The sequence below is a fragment of the Carcharhinus amblyrhynchos genome, chromosome 28, assembly GCF_965287045.1.
Source record: "Carcharhinus amblyrhynchos chromosome 28, sCarAmb.v2.hapA, whole genome shotgun sequence".
Taxonomy (NCBI): Eukaryota; Metazoa; Chordata; class Chondrichthyes; order Carcharhiniformes; family Carcharhinidae; genus Carcharhinus; species Carcharhinus amblyrhynchos.
This window is the reverse complement of record NC_137351.1, coordinates 20,985,860-21,005,867: the sequence shown is the minus strand read 5'-3', so window position 1 is coordinate 21,005,867 and position 20,008 is coordinate 20,985,860. Positions and strand designations below refer to the sequence as shown.

The 20,008-nt window shown below is 37.4% G+C and overlaps 1 protein-coding gene across 9 annotated transcripts in view; it reads left to right on the top strand.

The window, feature by feature from the left end:
- Nucleotides 1–20,008, top strand: part of tcf12 (transcription factor 12) — a 260,025-nt gene that overhangs the window by 175,711 nt on the left and 64,306 nt on the right. For 7 of the 9 annotated variants that reach the window (XM_080214465.1, XM_080214469.1, XM_080214470.1 and 4 more), the window contains 2 exons: nucleotides 16,370–16,475; nucleotides 16,892–17,031. In XM_080214465.1, coding sequence (XP_080070591.1) covers nucleotides 16,370–16,475; nucleotides 16,892–17,031 — 246 coding nt within the window. Of the gene's footprint in view, nucleotides 1–7,380; nucleotides 7,509–16,369; nucleotides 16,476–16,891; nucleotides 17,032–20,008 lie in introns of those variants that run through there. The other 2 variants (XM_080214472.1, XM_080214471.1) reach the window with 1 other exon arrangement.

Genomic DNA, 20,008 nt, shown 5'->3' with positions numbered 1-20,008 from the left:
AGTCTCCTGGAACAGTGCGTGTTGGAGCCGACGAGGGAGAGAGCTATCTTGGATCTCGTGCTATGTAATGAGGTGGGTAGAATTAGGGACCTTGCTGTGAAAGATCCCCTTGGGGAGAGTGATCATTGTATGGTGGAGTTTCTGGTGCAGATGGAGGAGGAGAAAGTGGGTTCCTGGACACGCGTCCTTTGTTTGAATAGAGGGGAGTACGGTAGGATGAGAGAAGAATTGGCGAATGTTGACTGGGGGAGCGCGTTGGAGGGAGGGTCTGCTGAGGAGCAGTGGAGGATCTTTAAGGAGATCTTTCTTGGTGCTCAGCGGAAATTTATTCCGATGGTCAAAAAGGACAGTAGGAGGAGAGGTCATAAGCCGTGGATAACGAAGGAGGTGAAGGAAAGTGTTAAATTAAAAGTGGAGGAATTTAGAGTAGCTAAGAGTAGTGGGTGAGAAGAGGATTGGGAGAGGTTTAAATGTCAACAAAAATTGACAAAGAAGTTGATAAAGAAGGGTAGGAGAAACTATGAAGCTGGGCTAGCGCTTAATATAAAAAAGGATAGCAAGAGTTTTTATAAATATATAAAAAGGAAGAGGCTGGCTAGGGTGAACGTTGGTCCTTTAGAGGATGAGAAAGGGGACCTAGTGGTAGGGGATGGGGATATGGCTAAGGTATTGAATAACGTTTTTGTTTCTGTCTTCACGGAGGAGGACGTGAATAATTTGCCGGGTGTTAGCGATGGAAAGGTGGTAGGACTGGAGGGTCTTAATGATATTACTGTTACTAGAGAGGCGGTGCTCGACAGACTGGAGGGGCTGATTGTGGACAAGTCCCCAGGACCGGATGGAAAAAAAAGTAGGGCATTGGTGAGGCCGCAGCTGGAGTACTGTGTGCAGTTTTGGGTGCCGCACCTGCGCAAAGATATTTTGGCCGTGGAGGGAGTGCAGAGGAGGTTTACTAGGCTGATACCGGAGTTGAGGGGGTTGAGCTATGAGGAGAGGCTGAATAAACTAGGCTTGTACTCGTTAGAGTTTAGAAGAATGAGGGGAGATCTCATTGAGACGTATAAGATGATGAATGGGATGGATAGGATAGAGGTGGAGAGACTCTTCCCGCTCAAAAAAGACAGTAGGACTAGGGGGCACAGCCTCAAGATAACGGAGTTGAGGAGGAACTTCTTCACTCAAAGGGTGGTGAATCTCTGGAATTCTCTGCCCGTTGAAGTGGTGGAGGCTGCCTCGCTAAATATTTTTAAGACGTGGGTTGATGGGTTTTTGATAAGAGAGGGGATTAAGGGTTATGGGGAGAGGGCGGGAAAGTGGAACTGAGCAGCGACAGATCAGCCATGATCTTATTGAATGGCGGGGCAGGCTCAAAGGGCTAGATGGCCTACTCCTGCTCCTATTTCGTATGTTCTTATGTTCTCTTGCCCCTTCTGTGGCCCACCTGAACTTGTTCTCTGTTTCCCTTCCCTGCGCCCCCTGCACAAGCTTTCTCTTGATCCTTCTGTGACTCTGCCATGCAACACCCCCATCATAAGCAATTTTTCACCCCTCCACCTCTCCCCATAGCCTCAGCATCACCTCTCACTCCCATTTCTCCCCCTCCATCAATTAATTCCCCTGGCTGTTTTTCCAGCTGATCTTGACTCCTGAAGAGATTTCTACCTCTGCAGATGCAGGTCTGAATACCAATATCAAACTGGAAACATGAAACACAGCAAGATGGCTGGAAAATAAAATTGTTTGGAACTACTTAAATAGGAATGTGAATGTTTGATTTCTGGCATAAATTTGTGTAGGAGAGTGATTTAAACTGCCTTGAGGTCGGCTGGTAATTTGATTACCCTCATTAGATTTGCTGAATAGCACTGAACTTGATCCATATATTCTGTTGTACAGTAATAATTCCTGTATTAGCAGCTGTTAGAATCTGCAGTTTCTTCACATACAACACCAGGTGGCAGTATCTATAAAGAAAAAAGACTTGTATTTATATAGCATTATTCATAGCCACCGGACATCCCAAGCCCTTTACAGCCAGTTGAGTTTTATGAAATGTAGTTGCTATTATAATGTAGGTAGGTAGGATATTTGGTTTTAGCCCATGTTGTTTGTGAAGATGGTTTCTGTGTTTCCTTGAAAATTATACAGTTAGTGATGCATGTGCCTTTTTAACTTTCATTAACCCTGGTGTTAGATAATGTTCTCAGAAATTGAAGTTCGTGCATATTTTAGTGATGCTTACACATAAACATAATTGGTTATTTTGGAGATTATAATTGTGTTGCAACAAGCTAATTGTGTAGTCTTTTAATTTGAGGATATTGTGATTTGAGATTGCAGTGTTATATTTTATCTAATTCAATTTCTAAATAATGCTTAGCATTTCAAATCTTCAACATAACCATTATTTCAGTAATTTCCCTTCAGTACCTTTTTAGCTCATTTCCCAAACATTCTCAGTTGATGAGATTATGATCCTTTTCAATTCAGCAGTATCCTGAGTCTCTATAATGTCTGAAGCTCATGTTTAGTTTGGTCAACAATGAGTTCTGTTTTGTTTTTATTCATTGGATGTGAGCGTCGCTGGCTTGATCGGAGTATATTGCCCATCCTCCATTTCAAAGGACGTTTGAGAATGAACTGCATAGCTGTAATCCCATGTTACATGTAGAGCAGACCGGTCAAGGATGGCAGATTTCCTTTCCTAAAAGGCATTAATAAATCAGATGGGTTTTTAACAACAATTGACAATGGTTTCATGAGCATGAGACTTTTAATTCCAGATTTTTATTGAATTGGTGTTTCCATATATTTGAAAACAGGATAACTGTTACGCCAAAGGTGCAACAACTTGTACTGCACACGTTGAAGTTGATACCACTGGACAAAATTAGCAAAATATTTCATCTTTGTTTTATTGGTGTATATATTTTTATAAACTTGAGCAAGTTTGAGCAATAAAGCAAGAGGAAGATGTATGAATTTACAGTTTCACTGCACCATCCATCTACATTTAAAATGCCATTTTTGTAATTTCAGCCTGTTATACTGAATAAGCAGATTGAATGTAATTACCGATATGTATTTGTTCATCACTTTTTTTTGTTTAAAGTGTTTTATACTATGATGACTCTGTTGCAGTATTGGAATTAGCCAAACCCAGATGGAAGCACAACTGTGCAGTTTTTGATTTTTAAAATTCTGTTTTTTCTCCTCTTTTCACCCTGGCATTCAAATCCGCTTATAGCAATCAGGAAAAAATAAGATTGTAAACTGTTCGTCAACTTGTAAAATGTAACATGAAACACAATGTAACTGTCAAAATGTGTTACTTTGTGGCTAGCTTCGGAAGTTATAATAAGAAACAAAATGTTGAAAAAACATAAAAGCTTTGTTAGGCTGTGGAATTGTGTGTGTATTCTTCAGAACCTAAAGCATCATAAACTGCCTTTCCTCTTAACAGATGCTGTTTTATTTCGATCATTTGCAGCTCTTTTATTTTTACTTTACTGTTTGAGCCAAGCTTATGTGGTCAGTTTTTTAAAAAAAAGTTAATAAAACCTTATGTACAACGGCTGGAATTTTCCAACTGTTCACGCCAGCGGGATTTTGTCATTATTTGTCAAATTCTGCATCTTTGGTGCAGCGGGAGCATGGCATGAATGGGTGATAAGATCTCCCCCAACGTGTTTTAAGTTTGTTTATGCCGCTTTTAAATCCATTACATAACTTGGTGGCAAGTGCCAATGTGGACATGGCAAGTTTATTTCCAGCTCTCAACGTTGTTACATACATATATATTTGTATAAAAAACATGATTTAGATTTTTAAGAACATTTTGCTTTGCATTATCCAGACCACCCCCCTGCACTCACCCCCACAAATTAAGTGCTTCAGACTCTCAGCAAAACATTCTTTAATTGCATCTGATTTGGTTTCAGTGCTTGAGCAATGATTCCCATAAAATGAAATAACACAGAAGGAAATGCTGAGATTGTTGAACTGTATCTTCTCACTGCTAGGTTCATATGGTTGATTATGTGAAGGCAAATGTTGCAGTGAAGCAAATGAGTTTAGTTCCAGAAATACAATGCCTTCTGTTCATTACCCAAAGTGGACTGTAAACTGGTACTTGAAGACTAGAATTGTTCATACTAGGTTCATACTTCAGTATAATTTTCAGCTTTACTTTTCAGCTCTGGCATTTAAAAGGAACCATTGGAGCTGTCTCCAAAGCTGCTGATTAGGCTATATATAATTAAGTCTTAAGCTGAGGTTTTGTACCTGTTTGAACGAGAAGCTGAGTCCAGCAATATTAGACCTCCCTGCTAATTGTGCATTACCTGAAGTAAATACAGATTGTTTTGAAGCCAAGCGAGTAAACTTGAATGTATTAAGTGAGATTTAGAAATTTAGAATTTCTTATTTAGTGGGGCCATAGGTACAGAATAGAATATTTTTATTTCTGTGCAACATGAAGAAGAATGTTCCGGAACATTGGGGGACAGCCATTCTCCCTGTGCTGTCCAGTTGTAACTGCAACATAACTCGTTCAAATGGATGCATCTGGAATAATGTTGCTGACGATTGCATCACGTTGCAGAATAAAAACTTGTGCTCAAGTACAATCTATGTCATAAGACCACAGAATTCAGCAAACTGTTTTGGGCTAGGGGAGAGTGTTTTTTATTGTTCTGGTAACTAGGTTGCAGTAAAGCAAACAATATTGAGTTATTTATTTGCAATCTAATCTTGAAAATACACATCCCATTTAAATTACACGCTTGCTTTGTGATTTTGTTTGGGAATGTGTGCCTGTAATTGCTAATATTACAAGTAGGAAATAGATTTCAATAACTTCTCTTTTTTTCAGCTAAGTTGTTAAGGGTGAAGCATTGTACTGAATTGTCACAATGCATTTATAAATGGAATGATGCCCATGCACCTGCCACTGCTTCTGCCATTTCGTAATTATTGTCCAGAGCTCTAAAATAGCTAATTGAGATAATCCGAGAGCTGACATGTTACATAGGAGCCCACTTCATATGCCATCATTTTTGCTGTTCTTGCATGTAGTGAATTAAGCTTGGCCTTGTAAGAGGGGGTGTTATGTACACAATCTTCGTAGGTTACTTCCCACCCCAGTATTTGAAAAATATTAAACGTAGCAACCAAGGATGATCAAAGAACCTGTTTGAACACAAAGGTATAATTTGTAGGACATTCCAAATTATGCAATTCAATAGAATATATTCCTCCTTCAGTGTTACCCAAGTATATTTATTGTGTTCCAAAGTCAAGTGGGTTTGAAATATCATGAGATAGGGTTCCATTAATAACCAGAACATAAACGTAATCAAGCATTTTGTAATTCTGTTTGTGTGAAGACGTCTATTAGTCATGAGTGTGTGTGTTGTGGATATATGTGTGTATTTAGAAAAAGTCTAATCTTCATCTTTTGAATTTATCCCAGCTAATCGGATCAGTAGCCTAACTTGCAGGATCCTTAAGATCTTTATATATTTTCTGTCTACTTGGGCACTTTGACCCAATTCCTGGTGAAGAGATTCATTCCACTGAACAAAATATAGGTCAAAATTTATTAGCTTTTCACAGAGGTGTGGAATGGAATGGCTTGATTATGAATGGAAACATCATTTGGATGCAGCGGCCTTTGGGTTTAGAATGATGCTTGCTGGGAGACACAATAGATAAACCTTTGTGCTGTATGTGATGTAACAATGCTTGATAGCCCTGCAAAATGTGAAAAATGTCTATGCCAATACTGCCTTCCGCTGTAAATCCTATCTTTGTTAAAAAAAAATTGTTAAATAAACTGTGAATGGCTGATGTCATTGCATCGTACAGTATAGAGGCCATAAATGGGAATAAATCAGGTAACTTTGTGCGTCTCGCCCAGTAATCACGTCTGGCTGAAATAAAGGTTTAAAATCATCATCTCCAGCTGACTTGTTCAGCAGGCAGGATCTAGGATTAGCACTTCCATGACGTTAATGGGATAAATAGTTGTTTTGAGTTATTTTTGTCCAATTAAGAGGTATCATTCAGTTGGATTGCTTCAGTTTAAAATGTGGATATACCAGAATTTTGATTTGTAATACAGGTGTTAGTTAAGTAAAGGATGTTGTTTCTTTCAAATAAAACTATACAAACAATTACTTAAAGCACAGAATTTTAGTGTCTATTAAAATGTCCTTTCCTTCCATTTTCTGAACATACAATGCTTTGCAGCAGTTCGGTTTTTTTATCTCATGGAATCGAGGAAATATCAAGGGAGACTTGGGGAGATTTAAAGCCCTTTTTAACATATCACTGCCTGAAGAGACAAAACATTTATAAGAAGGTTCAGTGAATGGAATTGTTAATTGTAAATCAAAGCTTTTCCACTGGCCTCACAGGACCAAAATAGGTCCTCGTGGTCTCTGGAGGAAGTTGCACGTCATTTTGCCTGGCGTTTTATTAGCCTGACGTATATTGTTCTTTTGCAGCTGCTTCTGAAGCTTTTTCACCAGAGTGAGGATTGTGTGTGCGTGTTAATGAATTTTACTTTTTCTCCACTTGGGTGTATTTTGTACTTTTGAAATGTCTTTAATATCTTATGTATTTTGACTAAACTCAAGTGGACACAATGGTCCAGGACAATCCAGTTACTTTATATTTTATGTTTCTGGACTTTTTTTAATTGCACTGTCTTCTCGTAAGACTGTAATGTAATATTATCTCTTAATATAAAGCAACCAGACCTTCATTATACCATGAGCCTCATTATCAAGTATCAAATGTTTGGCTCTTGGGAAATGTGTTATAATGAGTATAGAGAATACAGCTTTATTTGAGTAGTTTCCTGTTTCCCTGTACCATGGTTTTACAGTGGTCACTTTTTTATCTCATGTAAAATGCTTTTGTTCATATCTTTATTTACATACTTGGTAATTTGGGACAGAGACAGATGGCTGTGTTGCCAGAATGTATTAGACCAAGTCTTTATTACTACAAGTGTGCTAATTTAATTAAAGCAAATGGATTAAATGTAGATTTAGCTTTTGTGGTATTTTAGCCTTTGCTTCATTAAATGAATCTAATGATGAAAATAAAGGGTATGAAAAGATAGTTAGCCATTATACTTTTTTGGCAACAACTATTTTCTCTCCTGCTGTACTTCAATGTTCCTGTTTAATTGTGTGTCTGCTATGACAAGTCCACTTCGAATACTGAATATGGAATGCAGCCAGTAAAGCTCAACTTCCCTCCCCTGGCTGTTGAGTAGAATGGTTCAGTCTACTTTGCATAAGTTCCTTCTGAGTAGATCCATGTGTGGAAAGATTAAGGAATTAGTCTGCCTGAAACTGTGTAGTTGAATGTGTTGTACTGTGAAGTGCACAGTTGCTGATCTCTCTGCACTAGATTGAGCCAGCAACATGTATTGCGCTTACACTGTGCCTGGAATGGGCAGCAATTCACTTATGTATTATTACAATAGGAAAACGGTAAGTGTGGATTTCCTTTGTGTAACATTTGTGTTGTAATTGGATAACATGATTAGTGGCACAATAGACAGTCACAGAGTTGTCAGCAGTTGTAACTAATTCTAATGTAAAAAGCTAACATTTGAATTCTACTTAATTGTATTTCTTAAAAACTTGTCATTGGTGTTTGAGTTTCTTGAGCATCTAGTGTATTTATTGATGCTGCATGAAAGTTACACAAGTGCACATGGTCACAAAATATGCTGTAAATTCTTCCTTAACCCATTTTGACTACAACATAGATTTTAGTGCAAATCATTTGTTTTTAACTTGTGATCATTGATCAAACATAAATGCAAAGATGAAGGACTTTTTTCCCAACAAAAAAAATAGTTAGAAGCGCAATATGAGTCTCTGGGAACAATTAAGGAACAGCCAGTTGGTTAGCTCTGAATTTCCTGTTTAAAGATGAGGTCCAGGAGCTGGCTTTCATATTGTTCCATCTGCTTCTAATCAAATGAGCATTCTTGACCCTACAGGGAGTTAAATCTAATTCTCAGTCATGTCACTGATATTCTCTTTGAAACCCAGGACTTTGTACACAGTTTTACACCTTATCCTGCAACATGATGCATTGTGTTGGTAGGAAGTGACCAATCAGACTTTTTTCCCCCAAGAATATTATTATTGTGTGTCAGGTGAATGAGGAAATACAGCATTGTCAATAATTTCAGAACCTCTGCTAAACTGGAAAGTTCAAAATCTGATTTTGATTTTCGTGCTTGTAACCAGTTTTATCCTGAATTGTGCGCCCATTTTTCTATTAACTTGGATCATTCCTTATCATTTAAATATGTAGAGACTAAAATTGATTTAATAAATGCAGTGTAAGTTTGTCTGGCATGCAGTTAGTTTTGATAAATGTGAAGAGGTTGTGAAGTATTCTTTAAAATGTTGCTTGTTGGCATTTAATTGCAGTTGTTTGTATGTGTTGTGCATTCTTGGGGCTTGTAAGTAGACTTAGAAAGTTGATGTAATTTTGTGTTTTGCATTATTGTTCCATTAGAACATGCTCTTTGTTCTTGAAGCAGTAAAGCACAGCTTTGATGTTTTAAGTATTTCCAGCTCGTAAGGGATAGTAGGGTTGGATATTATTGAGGGAATCCAAAGAAAATTGATAGCATGTGCCTGCAGTAGGTCAAAGGTGACCTTTCTGAGCTTGCACAGTGAGTAAATAGATAATAAATTATGCCAGAGACCTGAGTGTAAACGTCAATGCCCTAAAAATCCTCTGTGAATTCCGAATAATTAATTACAGGAGGTTGAGCCAAATAAGAGCCTGCAACATTTTCGATGCCTTTATAAAATGTACACACCAAAAAACACAGAAAATAACTTTTGGAACCATGGTAATGGTGGGAGTGGGGGAAAGAATAGGGGATTGGGGTGTATGGCCTAAATCGTTATCTCTATCATTTACAAACTGTATACTTTAAGACGACACAAAGTTAAATCACATTTAAAATTTGTAGTTTTGCTGTTCAAATATGATTTAATCGCAATGTATTCACTTAAAGTAATTTTACCCAGTAGATTAACAGTATGTTGAGTTAATCTGTATATTTCCAGACATGGTTCTAGATTTGAAGCCCAAGATATACAATGGGAGTCCCACATAATGGAACTTCATTATGATTTGTTTCTTCCAAGGATAACTTTTAATCTCTTGTTTTCCTAAGCAAAAGCCAACATTACAATTTGACTTGTGTTTCAAAGAAGGATCACTCACCATGTTGCTTTGGGGCCCCATGTTTACAATTTCCACAATATTTTACAAATTAATTATTATGTTTACACAGCCTTTCTTTTGCAGGAGGGTTGGGATGTGTTGGACAATGGACATCCCCACAGCTGCTGTTACTGGGTATTTTGTGCTTGGATATATGCGCCTGCCGATTAGCCCTTTCTTTCCTCCCCAACAAAATCTTGCTATGACAAGGTGTTTTATCATTGGCTTCATTTAAAACCGGAAAATCAGGCAATTAAAAATTCAGTTTTGGTGATGATCAACACTGAAGTTGGTTATAAAGTTTGAAGTTCAGCCATCTGAATGCCATTCCAGGCTTTGTATGTTTTCCATTTCATTCAGATTTTTAAGTAAATGATAATGACCCACTGCCATGACATTTACAAAGTAGGAGATAATTGACTTTGTATTTCAGTGAAATTGCTACCATGCAGTAAAGACTAGGGTCATTGCAGTACCAGATGATGGATTACCTTATGCCTATAGAGAGAGCTGTGATGCAGTGGTGTGCATTTAGCATATTGGGGTTGCCATATGGAGATATAGATTTGCACAAAGTCTAATTAGAATATTTATCCACCTCTCTTCAACTATAATTACCCCATCTAAATGCAACAAGAATCTCATTTTAGCATGTATTGTTCTGCTTAGAGAAAAACTTTAACCTCATAATTAACTTTTAACAAATACTGTGGCTCTTCGGCTCCCATCTATATGATTTAACAGCTTAAACTTGTTGCACCATTGCACTCAGTTGAAGGTCTTGAGCTACAAAATTTGATGTGATTTATACAAAACTACAAGAAATTCAAATGTTTATAAAAATAATCAAACAAAATTATAGATTAATATGCAATGATCAGGTAATGTAGAGATACTAAAGCAGGAAGCAATTACTCAAAGACTTAGTAGTGTAGTGTGACCAGTTTTCATTGCTAGAGATAAACATTTGAAGCAAAGAATAATACAAGATTGAGGAGAAGCAGAAAACAATACAAGGCTGTGAGGAAAGAGCAGGGATAAGTGATTTTTAGATACTTCAGCAAAGAGCTAACACTAACACCATAGGCGGAACAGCCCCTTCTCTGCTCTAAATGTGTTTAATTATATTTTCTACCTTGATTATTTGAAAACTAGATACGTGAAAGCTTTGTAAGCTGGCTTGGTTAAAATTTAATTTGTTATAAAAGGAATTGGAGAACATTTATTGGTTTGTTTTAATTTTTTTTACTTGTCCATTGGGTGAGCTGGATTTCAATTCCACTTAAACAGATGGGAGGTAGCCTGTCTTAGAAATTATTTGAGCAATCTTTTAGTTCCTAATTGGGGGTAAAATCCATAAGCACAAATACTTCTCATATCTTTGTTCAGTTTGTCTAAATCATAATCTTGAGCCTTTGAGTATAACTGGTGAGGGAAAAAAACTGTTAAGACTTGTTTGGCTAGCATACAGATTGTGCCAGGATACAATAAGCTTCAACCCTGTGTCTAACCTGTGCTAGGCTAAACTTAGCCTAGAGATAGTTGATTTTAAAATTAAGTGGCTAAAGTATCTTCATATTGAATACTCTATCTTTTGCTTGTTGAATCACAAAAGCTGTCATTATAATTGCATTACCTTCCATTTGGAACATGTTGTGATGGAACTGATGGGAAAAGAATAAGAAAGATTATAACAATTGCCACTGCCTTTGTCTTTTGTACCATGAAATCTTTTGTTGGGTAATCTCTCTCACACCTCCACCCGATCCCAGACTTTCCCTTTTCCTTTCCATTTTTCCCGCCACCCCTTTCATTTGCCTAAAATGTATTATATTTCTGTCTCCCTTCTGTTTTGAAGAAAGACCTTTGATCTGAAATGTTAACTCTCTTTATCTCTCCACAGATCCTGCTGAGTATTTCCAGCACTTTGTTTTTATTTCAGACTCTTCAGTATTTTGCTTTTGCTTAAGGTATATTATAATTTATTCACATTGACAACTTTGATTCACATTGGACATGTTTTAATCCAACTGTCAATGCACAATATAAATATGTCTCTCTTTTTAAACTTAATTGTCCAGAAGCGGGGTGCAATGTGGATTCACCTGAACGTTGCCAGGGCTCCAAGGGTTGAAGTATGAGATTACATAAACTTATATTTTTTTTCCTGAGATACAGAGGGCTGAAGATTTTCTTAGGGTTTTGAAAGGAATCAATATGATAGAGAATTTTCATTTGCTGGTATGTTAGGCTCTGACAAGGGGCAGGAAATCAGAGCCAGGCTGTTCCGGAGAAAAATTTGGATGTACTTCTACATGCCAAGAGTGGTAGAAGAATAAAGCTCCCTCCCACAAAAAGCAGTGGATGCTAATTGAATCTGAGGTTAAGATTTTTGCTAGCTAGGGATATTAAGGAATATGAAGGCCAAGTGGGAGGAGGATGGAGTTCGGATACAGATCACCCATGATCTTATTGAAAGATAAGGATTAAGGAGCTGAATGATCTATTCCTATTCGTAATTTTCAATGAAGTATCAAGTATACACAGCTCTGCTTTATGCTTCATTACAAAACTCTTAAAACAAAAGGAGCACACTTCCAATCACACCTCCTTTACATTATTTTGACATATACTTGGAACATTATAAATTCTAATGCTAATAAGGAAATTATTTATTTCTCAACCTTCCATGTGTTTGTCAAGTTTCCACTCCAGAAAAATCGTACATTTGTCTGGATCATTTTCTACTTTGGCTTTAATTGCAGTTGGCACATTTCAGTCTGGACTTGTGTGCATCTTTTAGTTTTCATTTCCTCACCAATGGTAGCTGTGCCTTCAGCTGCCAAGCCCTAAGTTGTGGAATTTGCTCTGTAAACTGCTCTGCCTCTCGACACCCCTTCATTCCTTCACAATGAAAAACAAAGATGTGTGTATACGGCACCTTTTCACAGCCTCTGGCTCAAAGCACTTTATAGCCAGTGAAATAATTTAAGTGTATGTCAGATGCACCGTAAATTTTTTTTGCACAGGAAGTTTCAACAAGTAGCAATGTGATAAATGACAGTAATTTGTTTTTGTGGTGTTATATTAAGGGATCAATAACTCCCCCTATACAATAGTGCCATGGTACATTTACATTGACTTGAGAGGGGAGTGATGGAGCCTTGGTTTAACATCCTATCTGAAAGATGATATCACCCGCAGCGCAGGACCTCAGTATTGCACTGGAGTGTCGGTCTTGATTTCTGTGCCCAAGTCCTGGAATGAGACTTCAACCCTTCAGACCCAAAAGTGAACAGAACCATGGTTCCTCTTTGAGTCAACTTCCTTGATATTTGTTTGTGACATGATACCAAATTTTGTTCAGTGCTCTTGTAAAGCATCTTGTGATGTTTTTGTGTTTGAAAAGCTATGTAAGGATAAATTGTTCTGACTGCATAAATGTGGCACACAAGAGGCACTGAAGTTTGTTGTTTTCATACTTAGTAGTGGTAAAGACAAGTCCTATCCATTTCAAAAAAAACACATGAAGACTAATATACTAAAACAGGAAATAGCCAAAGTGAAGTTAATAGCACAACCTTTGCTCTGTCCTTGTTGTTTTAAATAGTTTAGCGTTATCTTTATGGATACTTGTAGAGACTGATCTTGGGCTTCTGTGATCCATGCTGTTTTCCAGATCAACAAGCAGCAGGTGCACAAAATGAAACATTTGCTTATTTTCCTCTTCCTCTGTGCTTTGATCCATTTCTTGACTTAAAATTTGGGCATTTATTCTTCCTGATTTTTCTTTTTCCAAGTTAAATAGTCAAATTTTGGGAAATAAAGGTCTTAATGACATATTTTCATTCTATGTCAAAAATTGTAGAGACAGAATTCAGGTATTGTCCTCCCAAATCCTATGATAAATTGTTTTATTAATAACATTTTTCTCTTTCATTCTTCCAACACCCTGCTCCACCCATTCAGCTTAAAATTTGTAAGGGACCAGTTGTGGGATTTTAATATCCATGCATTGATATTAAGTGAAGCTTTCTCACCATGGGATTTTAGTAATTTCTGGTTTGGTATTTAAAGCTTTTATTAAAGCGTGACCATTTTGCTTGGGGAATATTTTATAATTAAGTGCATATTTCAACATACGCTGTCGAGATGAGTGCAGTGCAAAGCTGATGCTTCTACTAGATTCAAATAATAATTGGCCTTTCTGATTTATTTTTAACGTAAGTTGGGTTTTCATTACTTGATGGTTACTTGTAGCAGAAACTTGCATCAGATCTGAGTCAATATTTCCATTGACTACAGCTGTTCATGAAGGTATTTCTCAGTTAAAGAACACTCATCTATACTGAAATTAATACACTTTTGATATGAAATATATGAATGCTCAAATTTAATCTTTTCACTAAAACAATGAAGGCGTACTATTGCTGCTTTAGTTCAGAGTTATTCTGTGACTTATAGAGTTTGTTGTAAGCAATAAATGAAGGTCACTTCTGTTTTTGGATTAATCTCACTTTCCTTTCAGAAACTGTTAGGGGAGGGTGTGGGGATGTTAGCATGTGTGTCAGTGGAGATGAGTTTTATTGGCTTTTTGCTGTAACTCCTGTGGACTGCTCTCAGATTCTATTGAGCTCTGCTTCTTGCCAGACAGACGTGTTGTCTACAATATGCTTTATTGATGTTTCATCATGAAGGTTATGTCCATTTCTACCAGCACATCAAAGCAGCAAGGGAATGGATGGATCAGGTGCAATACTGGTTTGATCTATACTGTTGAAAATTGTACTTATTCAAAGAATGACAAGCTCATTTGTTCAATCTGTTCTAGTTTGTAAACCCATGAATTAAAGATTTGTGTTACAAAAACGTTTCAGGAATTAAAATTTTGCTCAATTTTGTTTCCACATGGATATTTGAATAATTACTTCTGGAAGGATCATTTATTGAGCTGTAATTTAGTCGAATTTTGTTATCTGCAAATTTCTTGCCAATTTTTTTCCTTCAGCGAAGTGGCTGAATTTTTGTTCAAGTATTTTGACAGGCACTCGTTGTCATCTGGTATCTTTGTGACCCTTCATGTGTGAATCTTGATCAATAGAGTCAGCAGGCTACACAACTGAAGGAGTCATCACAGCCGAGCTTTGTGAGCTTGGCTGCTGCCATCAGTAGCTGGTTAGTGATTCGGCCTTTGCTTCCAATATGATAGCTATAATCCTTTTGAAGGAATATAGAGGTGAAGTCTACCCTTGCTGTTGTCCTAGGTGAAACGAGCACTTCACTCTGTGCTACAAATGTGTTACTGCAATCAGTTCCCTCCCTTTTAACTTGCATTTCATATTATTTGGCAGACCCCTCAAAGACTCTGTGGACCCCAGTTTGGATCCATTGTTGTATTGACTAAATTCCCCAGCTGATTTCATCCAATTCAATGCAGTTTGAGCATTAAACTTGGGCTTTTCGGATCTTGATGAATTAACTATTCCCTGGATAAATTCACTGAGCTGTCAGAGGAGTACTTATCTGTAACTTTAAATAACCATATATACAAAACAGCTTGCCTTTATAGTTTCAAGCTCTCTATTTAGTGATAGTGAAATGAACATCAAGAGTAGCCTGTTAAAAACAGGAATTGGTGCAGGAGATCAGATGACATGAAGAATCTGTTTCTAATTTGTGGACTGTTCTGATTGTAACTCTGAGAAACTTGCTTTTTCTGTGGCATTGGCTGACTATTGACTCTCCATCTGGAGTTAATGAAATTATTGAGACCACATCAATATGGTTTGGTGCACAAAGCCTTTGATCCCAAAATCAAGGCTGGCACTAGTGTGTTTCATAACTGAGCAGTTATTTCTGTTTGTAAAAGCTGAGAGGTATGCATATTTTGGACAGGCAAGAAAGTAGAAAAAAAACAGACGCTACTCACAAAATATTCATGCTGTTATTTAGAGCCAAGATTACTTGAAATGTATAAAACTGGTTTCAGCCATGTATGAGTTGTTTGTTTATGATTTTAGTTTGTAAATATGGCATTGAAGTAAAATTTGAACTGAGGGGAAATGCAAGAGCACTCCTGTTGGTGATCTCTGATGTAAAATATATATGCATTGCTGCTGACATTTCAAATTTTGTAACATATACACCCAATGCTTTCTCCTATTGATCAAACTACATCTTCTCAGTGAAGTTGCCTTTATTCTTCAGTTTTTAGTTGACAGTGATGGATTAACCAACAGCCTGGGCATATGCTGTTTGTTTGTGCTACAAAGACAGAAGCCACTAAACGTGTTTTAAGCCAATGTATTTGAAGTGACACACGATAAAAAGATCTTTTCTAACTCTGAGTTGTGCTGTTACACTGATTTCATTTATTTCTGCTCTGCTCTAGATCTGCTTATGTTGTAGCTTGCAGTTTGGATTTGATAGGGAAGGGTGGGTTCCCTATTTCCCCAATCTTTATAAACTTGACCTGATAGTTGGCTACTAGCCAGCTGAGAATGTTTTACCTGGCTTTATTTTGAAGCAATCCCCTGCCATTATAAATAGGAATTTTTGGAAGATTGCTTGATATTAAACATGAGATCGTGGCAGGGTCAAGGCATGGATTACTTTTGGGTAAATTATGCCGAAATGTTTTTAAGTAGTATTATGCATTGCATTGCCTGTGTATCATGAGTACAAGAATTTCCTTTATCTGAAATTTGTTCATTTGCTAAATCTGATACAAATGAAAAAAACATTCAAAACTTGCAATTAATGTTTAATTGAACCGTAGGCCACCAAAACTTGCAAAATACATGATCACTTTTTATAGTTGATCTTTTACATTTGCTCTAATTATATAAATGAAACATTTTATCATCTGTTTTGACTTTTGTTCTGATCTTCAACTGCTTGTATTTGAAGCAGAGACCTGTAAATATTTTGGATGGCATAGTGCGCCAGCTGGGATTGCAGGGGTAGGGTCTGGGTGAGATTGTTAATGGAGGCTTGATGAGCTGAATGGCCTCCTGCACTACAGGGATTTGATGATTTTAAACCTAAAAGCAGTATTTTACTGATTTATTTTGATTTTTCTTCCTTTCTGTAGGTTTATGCACCTTCTCCAAGCTCAGATGATTTTAACAGGGAGTCTCCTGGTTACCCATCACCCAAACCACCCAGCAGCATGTTTGCCAGTACTTTCTTTATGCAAGGTAAGTTGCAGTTCTTAAATCATTGTTTAAAACAAAAACAGTCTCTGTGGGAAAGCTTACTGGAAAGTGTTAGATAACACTAATATGTGGTGGATATGATCTATGTTGCTTGTTACTTCTGTGTGATCTGCAGAGTTTGTTTCCAAATAAATTAAAACTTAGTGAAATTTGGAGGATTCAGTTTTATTAAAACAAAACTGCAGTGTTTCATAACTATTTGTAATGAATTTGTTACTTTGCAAAGATTGCCCATGGTCTGCTGAGATTTATTATGTTGCTCATGGACCTTGAAGGCCTTGATTGCATGCAGTGACTTGTGTTTTCTTAGCTGTGAAGAATAGGATTAGATATTCAATGGAATTGTTTGAATTTCCTCAGTTCAATTTCATTAATTAAATATCCTTCTCTTCTATTAGACGGAAATCACAATTCTTCTGATCTTTGGAATTCATCAAATGGAATGCACCAGCCAAGTTATGGAGGAATGTTGGGAAGCACTTCCTCTCATGTCTCTCAATCTAGCAGCTATAGCAGTCTGCATACACATGATCGCTTGGTAAGGATAAGTTGAGTCAATCACTTAATTGTTCCTGTACATGTCCTACAGAATGTCAGAAGCTAGTTACGATTCGTGTTGCTGCTGCATTTTTGGGGGTGAGATGTCGAGGGCATTGACCTCTATATAAATATACCAAAGAGATTAGTCTGCTCATTTAATAATGGTACATAAATTAATTCAGTGGGATTTTAGGCAAGGGAATTCCCCAAATTCCGACTGATGGCTCCTATGTTCAGTAGATTGACTCTAACTACAACTTGCATTCCCATTTTTAAAAAAAAAATCATAAGGTATTTCATTAGATGTGATGGAACAGATGGTGAAAATGAGAAGTGTGCGCAATTTGGGCAATCAATCTTTTTTTGGCACTAGTTAAGAGGAAGATAACAGTAGGGTGAATGATTATGTTTCCAAATGGTGCATGTAAATAATGGTAACTTCCAAGAGATTTGTACTGGGTTCTCTGCTTTTCACAATATTTATTGGTGACTCAGCTGATGACACTAATGACATAATGAGTACTGCAGATGCTTTCGGGTAATGATCAATAGATTAGGAAAAACTGTAGTGGGTGGAGTTCAGTGTGAGAAGTGGGAAGTCATCCAATAATTGAGTATTTTCTAAATGGTGAGAAGCTACAAATTGCTGATAATAGAGTTTGAGTTTTTACATAGGAATTGCTAAAAACTAGTGCAGAGAGAACTATAGGGTTGCATAAATGAACTGGGATGTATTACCTCAAATGTGAAAGATTAAGGGTTATCTAATTAAGATGTTTGAGGTTAAAAGACTTGATGGAGTCAAAACTATTTCCTATTCTGGGTGGAAGAAAGAAACGTGCCCTCACTTAAAAGGTAAATGGAAATCTATAATTCTCTTTCCTCATAATAGTCGTTGAGGACAGTTTCAAAGCTGAGATTGATCATTTCTGTTAGGTATGAGAATGAAGAGATGTGGAACCAAGGTGTGTAAATCGAATTTGTTAAGATCAAGATCAGCCATGATCTAAGGGATTGAATGGCCTACTCATCAAAATGTAATATGGCAGATAAGTCACCAAGTCAAAGGAACAGTTGGTAGAAGGGGTTTTTTGTCAGAGGTAACTTGTAGGGGGAATGGGTGGATGATTTGTACGTTAGTAAGATGTGAACATTGCATGCATCTATTTATTCATCACTCTTAATTGTTCTTGAGAAGATTTGATATTGAACTGCCCTTTTGAATTGTTACAGTTTGTGTGGTGATAGTATCCCCACAGTGGTGTTTAGTGAGTTCCAAGATTTTAACCTAGTAACAATAAAGGAAAATTGATAGGTTTTCCTCGCCAGCATGGCATGAGACTTGGAGTGTTTGGTTTGAAGTTAACTTAGTTGTGTCACAAGTAGGCTTACGTTAACACTGCAATGAAGTTACTGTGAAAATCTCCTAGTCACGACAATCTGACACCCATTTGGGTACACTGAGGGAGAATTTAGCATGGCCAATGCACCCAGCCAGCTTGGGCCTGATACATTTTCCATCTATCTGTTGTCCTTGTCCGTTTCGCTAGTGGGGTCCTCCAGTTTGGGAGGAATGTGGCAAGTTTATCAGGTTCATCTTGTAAATGCTCTACATTTCCAGCTGTAGTGCCCGTTGGTGGTAGATTGGGTGCCAGTTAAACCAAGTGAATGGTAGGGCACCCCCTCCACCTTATGGATGCGAAAAGGTCATTGATGAAACATCTGAAGATGTGGGGCCCAGGACACTGCTGTGAGGAACTTTTTACAGTGAAGCCCTACCATTGAAAGTTGATGTGCAAGAATCTTAGCCATCTTCCTTTGTACTAAGGGTGACTCCAGCCTGTGGAGATTTTTTTCCAGTTCCAATGACTTCACTTTTGTTGGACCTACTTGAAATGATAGTTGGTTAAATGTCTTGATGTCAAGGGCAGTCAAATCCATCTTCTTTTGTGTGTTCCAACCTTTCGTCCATGATTGTACCAAAGGAGAATTTAGTCTGAAGCCAAGTAGCACTGACAGAATTCAACCTGAGTTATTGCTGAGTTAGTGCTGTTGATGGCCCCTTCCATCACTGTGCTGATAATTGAAAGTTCGCTGATGGGGCAGTAATTTGGCCTGCTTTTTGTAGACCTAACATGGCTGGGCAATTTCCCAATCGGTCAAGCAGATATGTGGAGTGACAGAGGTGTTTGAAGAAGAAATTTGAGAGTATCGGCCCAGGCTAAATGCATAGTTGTTGATGGTGGGATGAAGAGAACTGTGTGCATGAGGGAAATTGGGGATGGACAATAAATGCCAACCCTGTCAACAAAACTCACATCCAAGAATGAATGAAAACCAAAGTCCAGGGCTGGAGAATTGGTAAATTGTAGCTGGTGCAGAGTGAGGGAGGGTGATTTGTAGGCTGGTTGATGTTGCAGCAAAAAGAGGGGTGATGCAATAAAGGTGTTTAAACTGGATGACAAGGATTTTAAATGTCTGGCATTGACAGTCTGCCAGTTAGTGTTGATTAAATGAGTGGGATTATGTGGTATAGCAGATGAGCTTTGGATAAACTGAAGTACCGTTATGTTGGTAATGCACTCTGTCATAAAAACAATATTGAATTCTTCGCTTAAGTTCTGTGAGAAAATTTCACGATGAAAACCTCATGCTCTAATGTGAACATGGTATTCCAGGACAGTAATAAGTAGAATGGGAAGAGTAACTGGGAGGAGCAACTCCATTCTGCCCAGTTCTCAGCAAATGTTTGTTAAATTAATTGACATGCGTGTGAGATGTCTATTAATAAGGTGTTAATTATCAAGCTTGAGGAAGATGGGTTTTTGTTTTAAAGATGAGGCTTGTCTTCAGATTATTTGAATCATTTAAGTTAAATCAAATGATCAGGAAAGTTCTACAATACTACAGGCAAATAGCTGTGGTTTGAATCTTGTTTCCTTCAGCTGTTTGTCAATTAAAGCAATCCTGGAGAA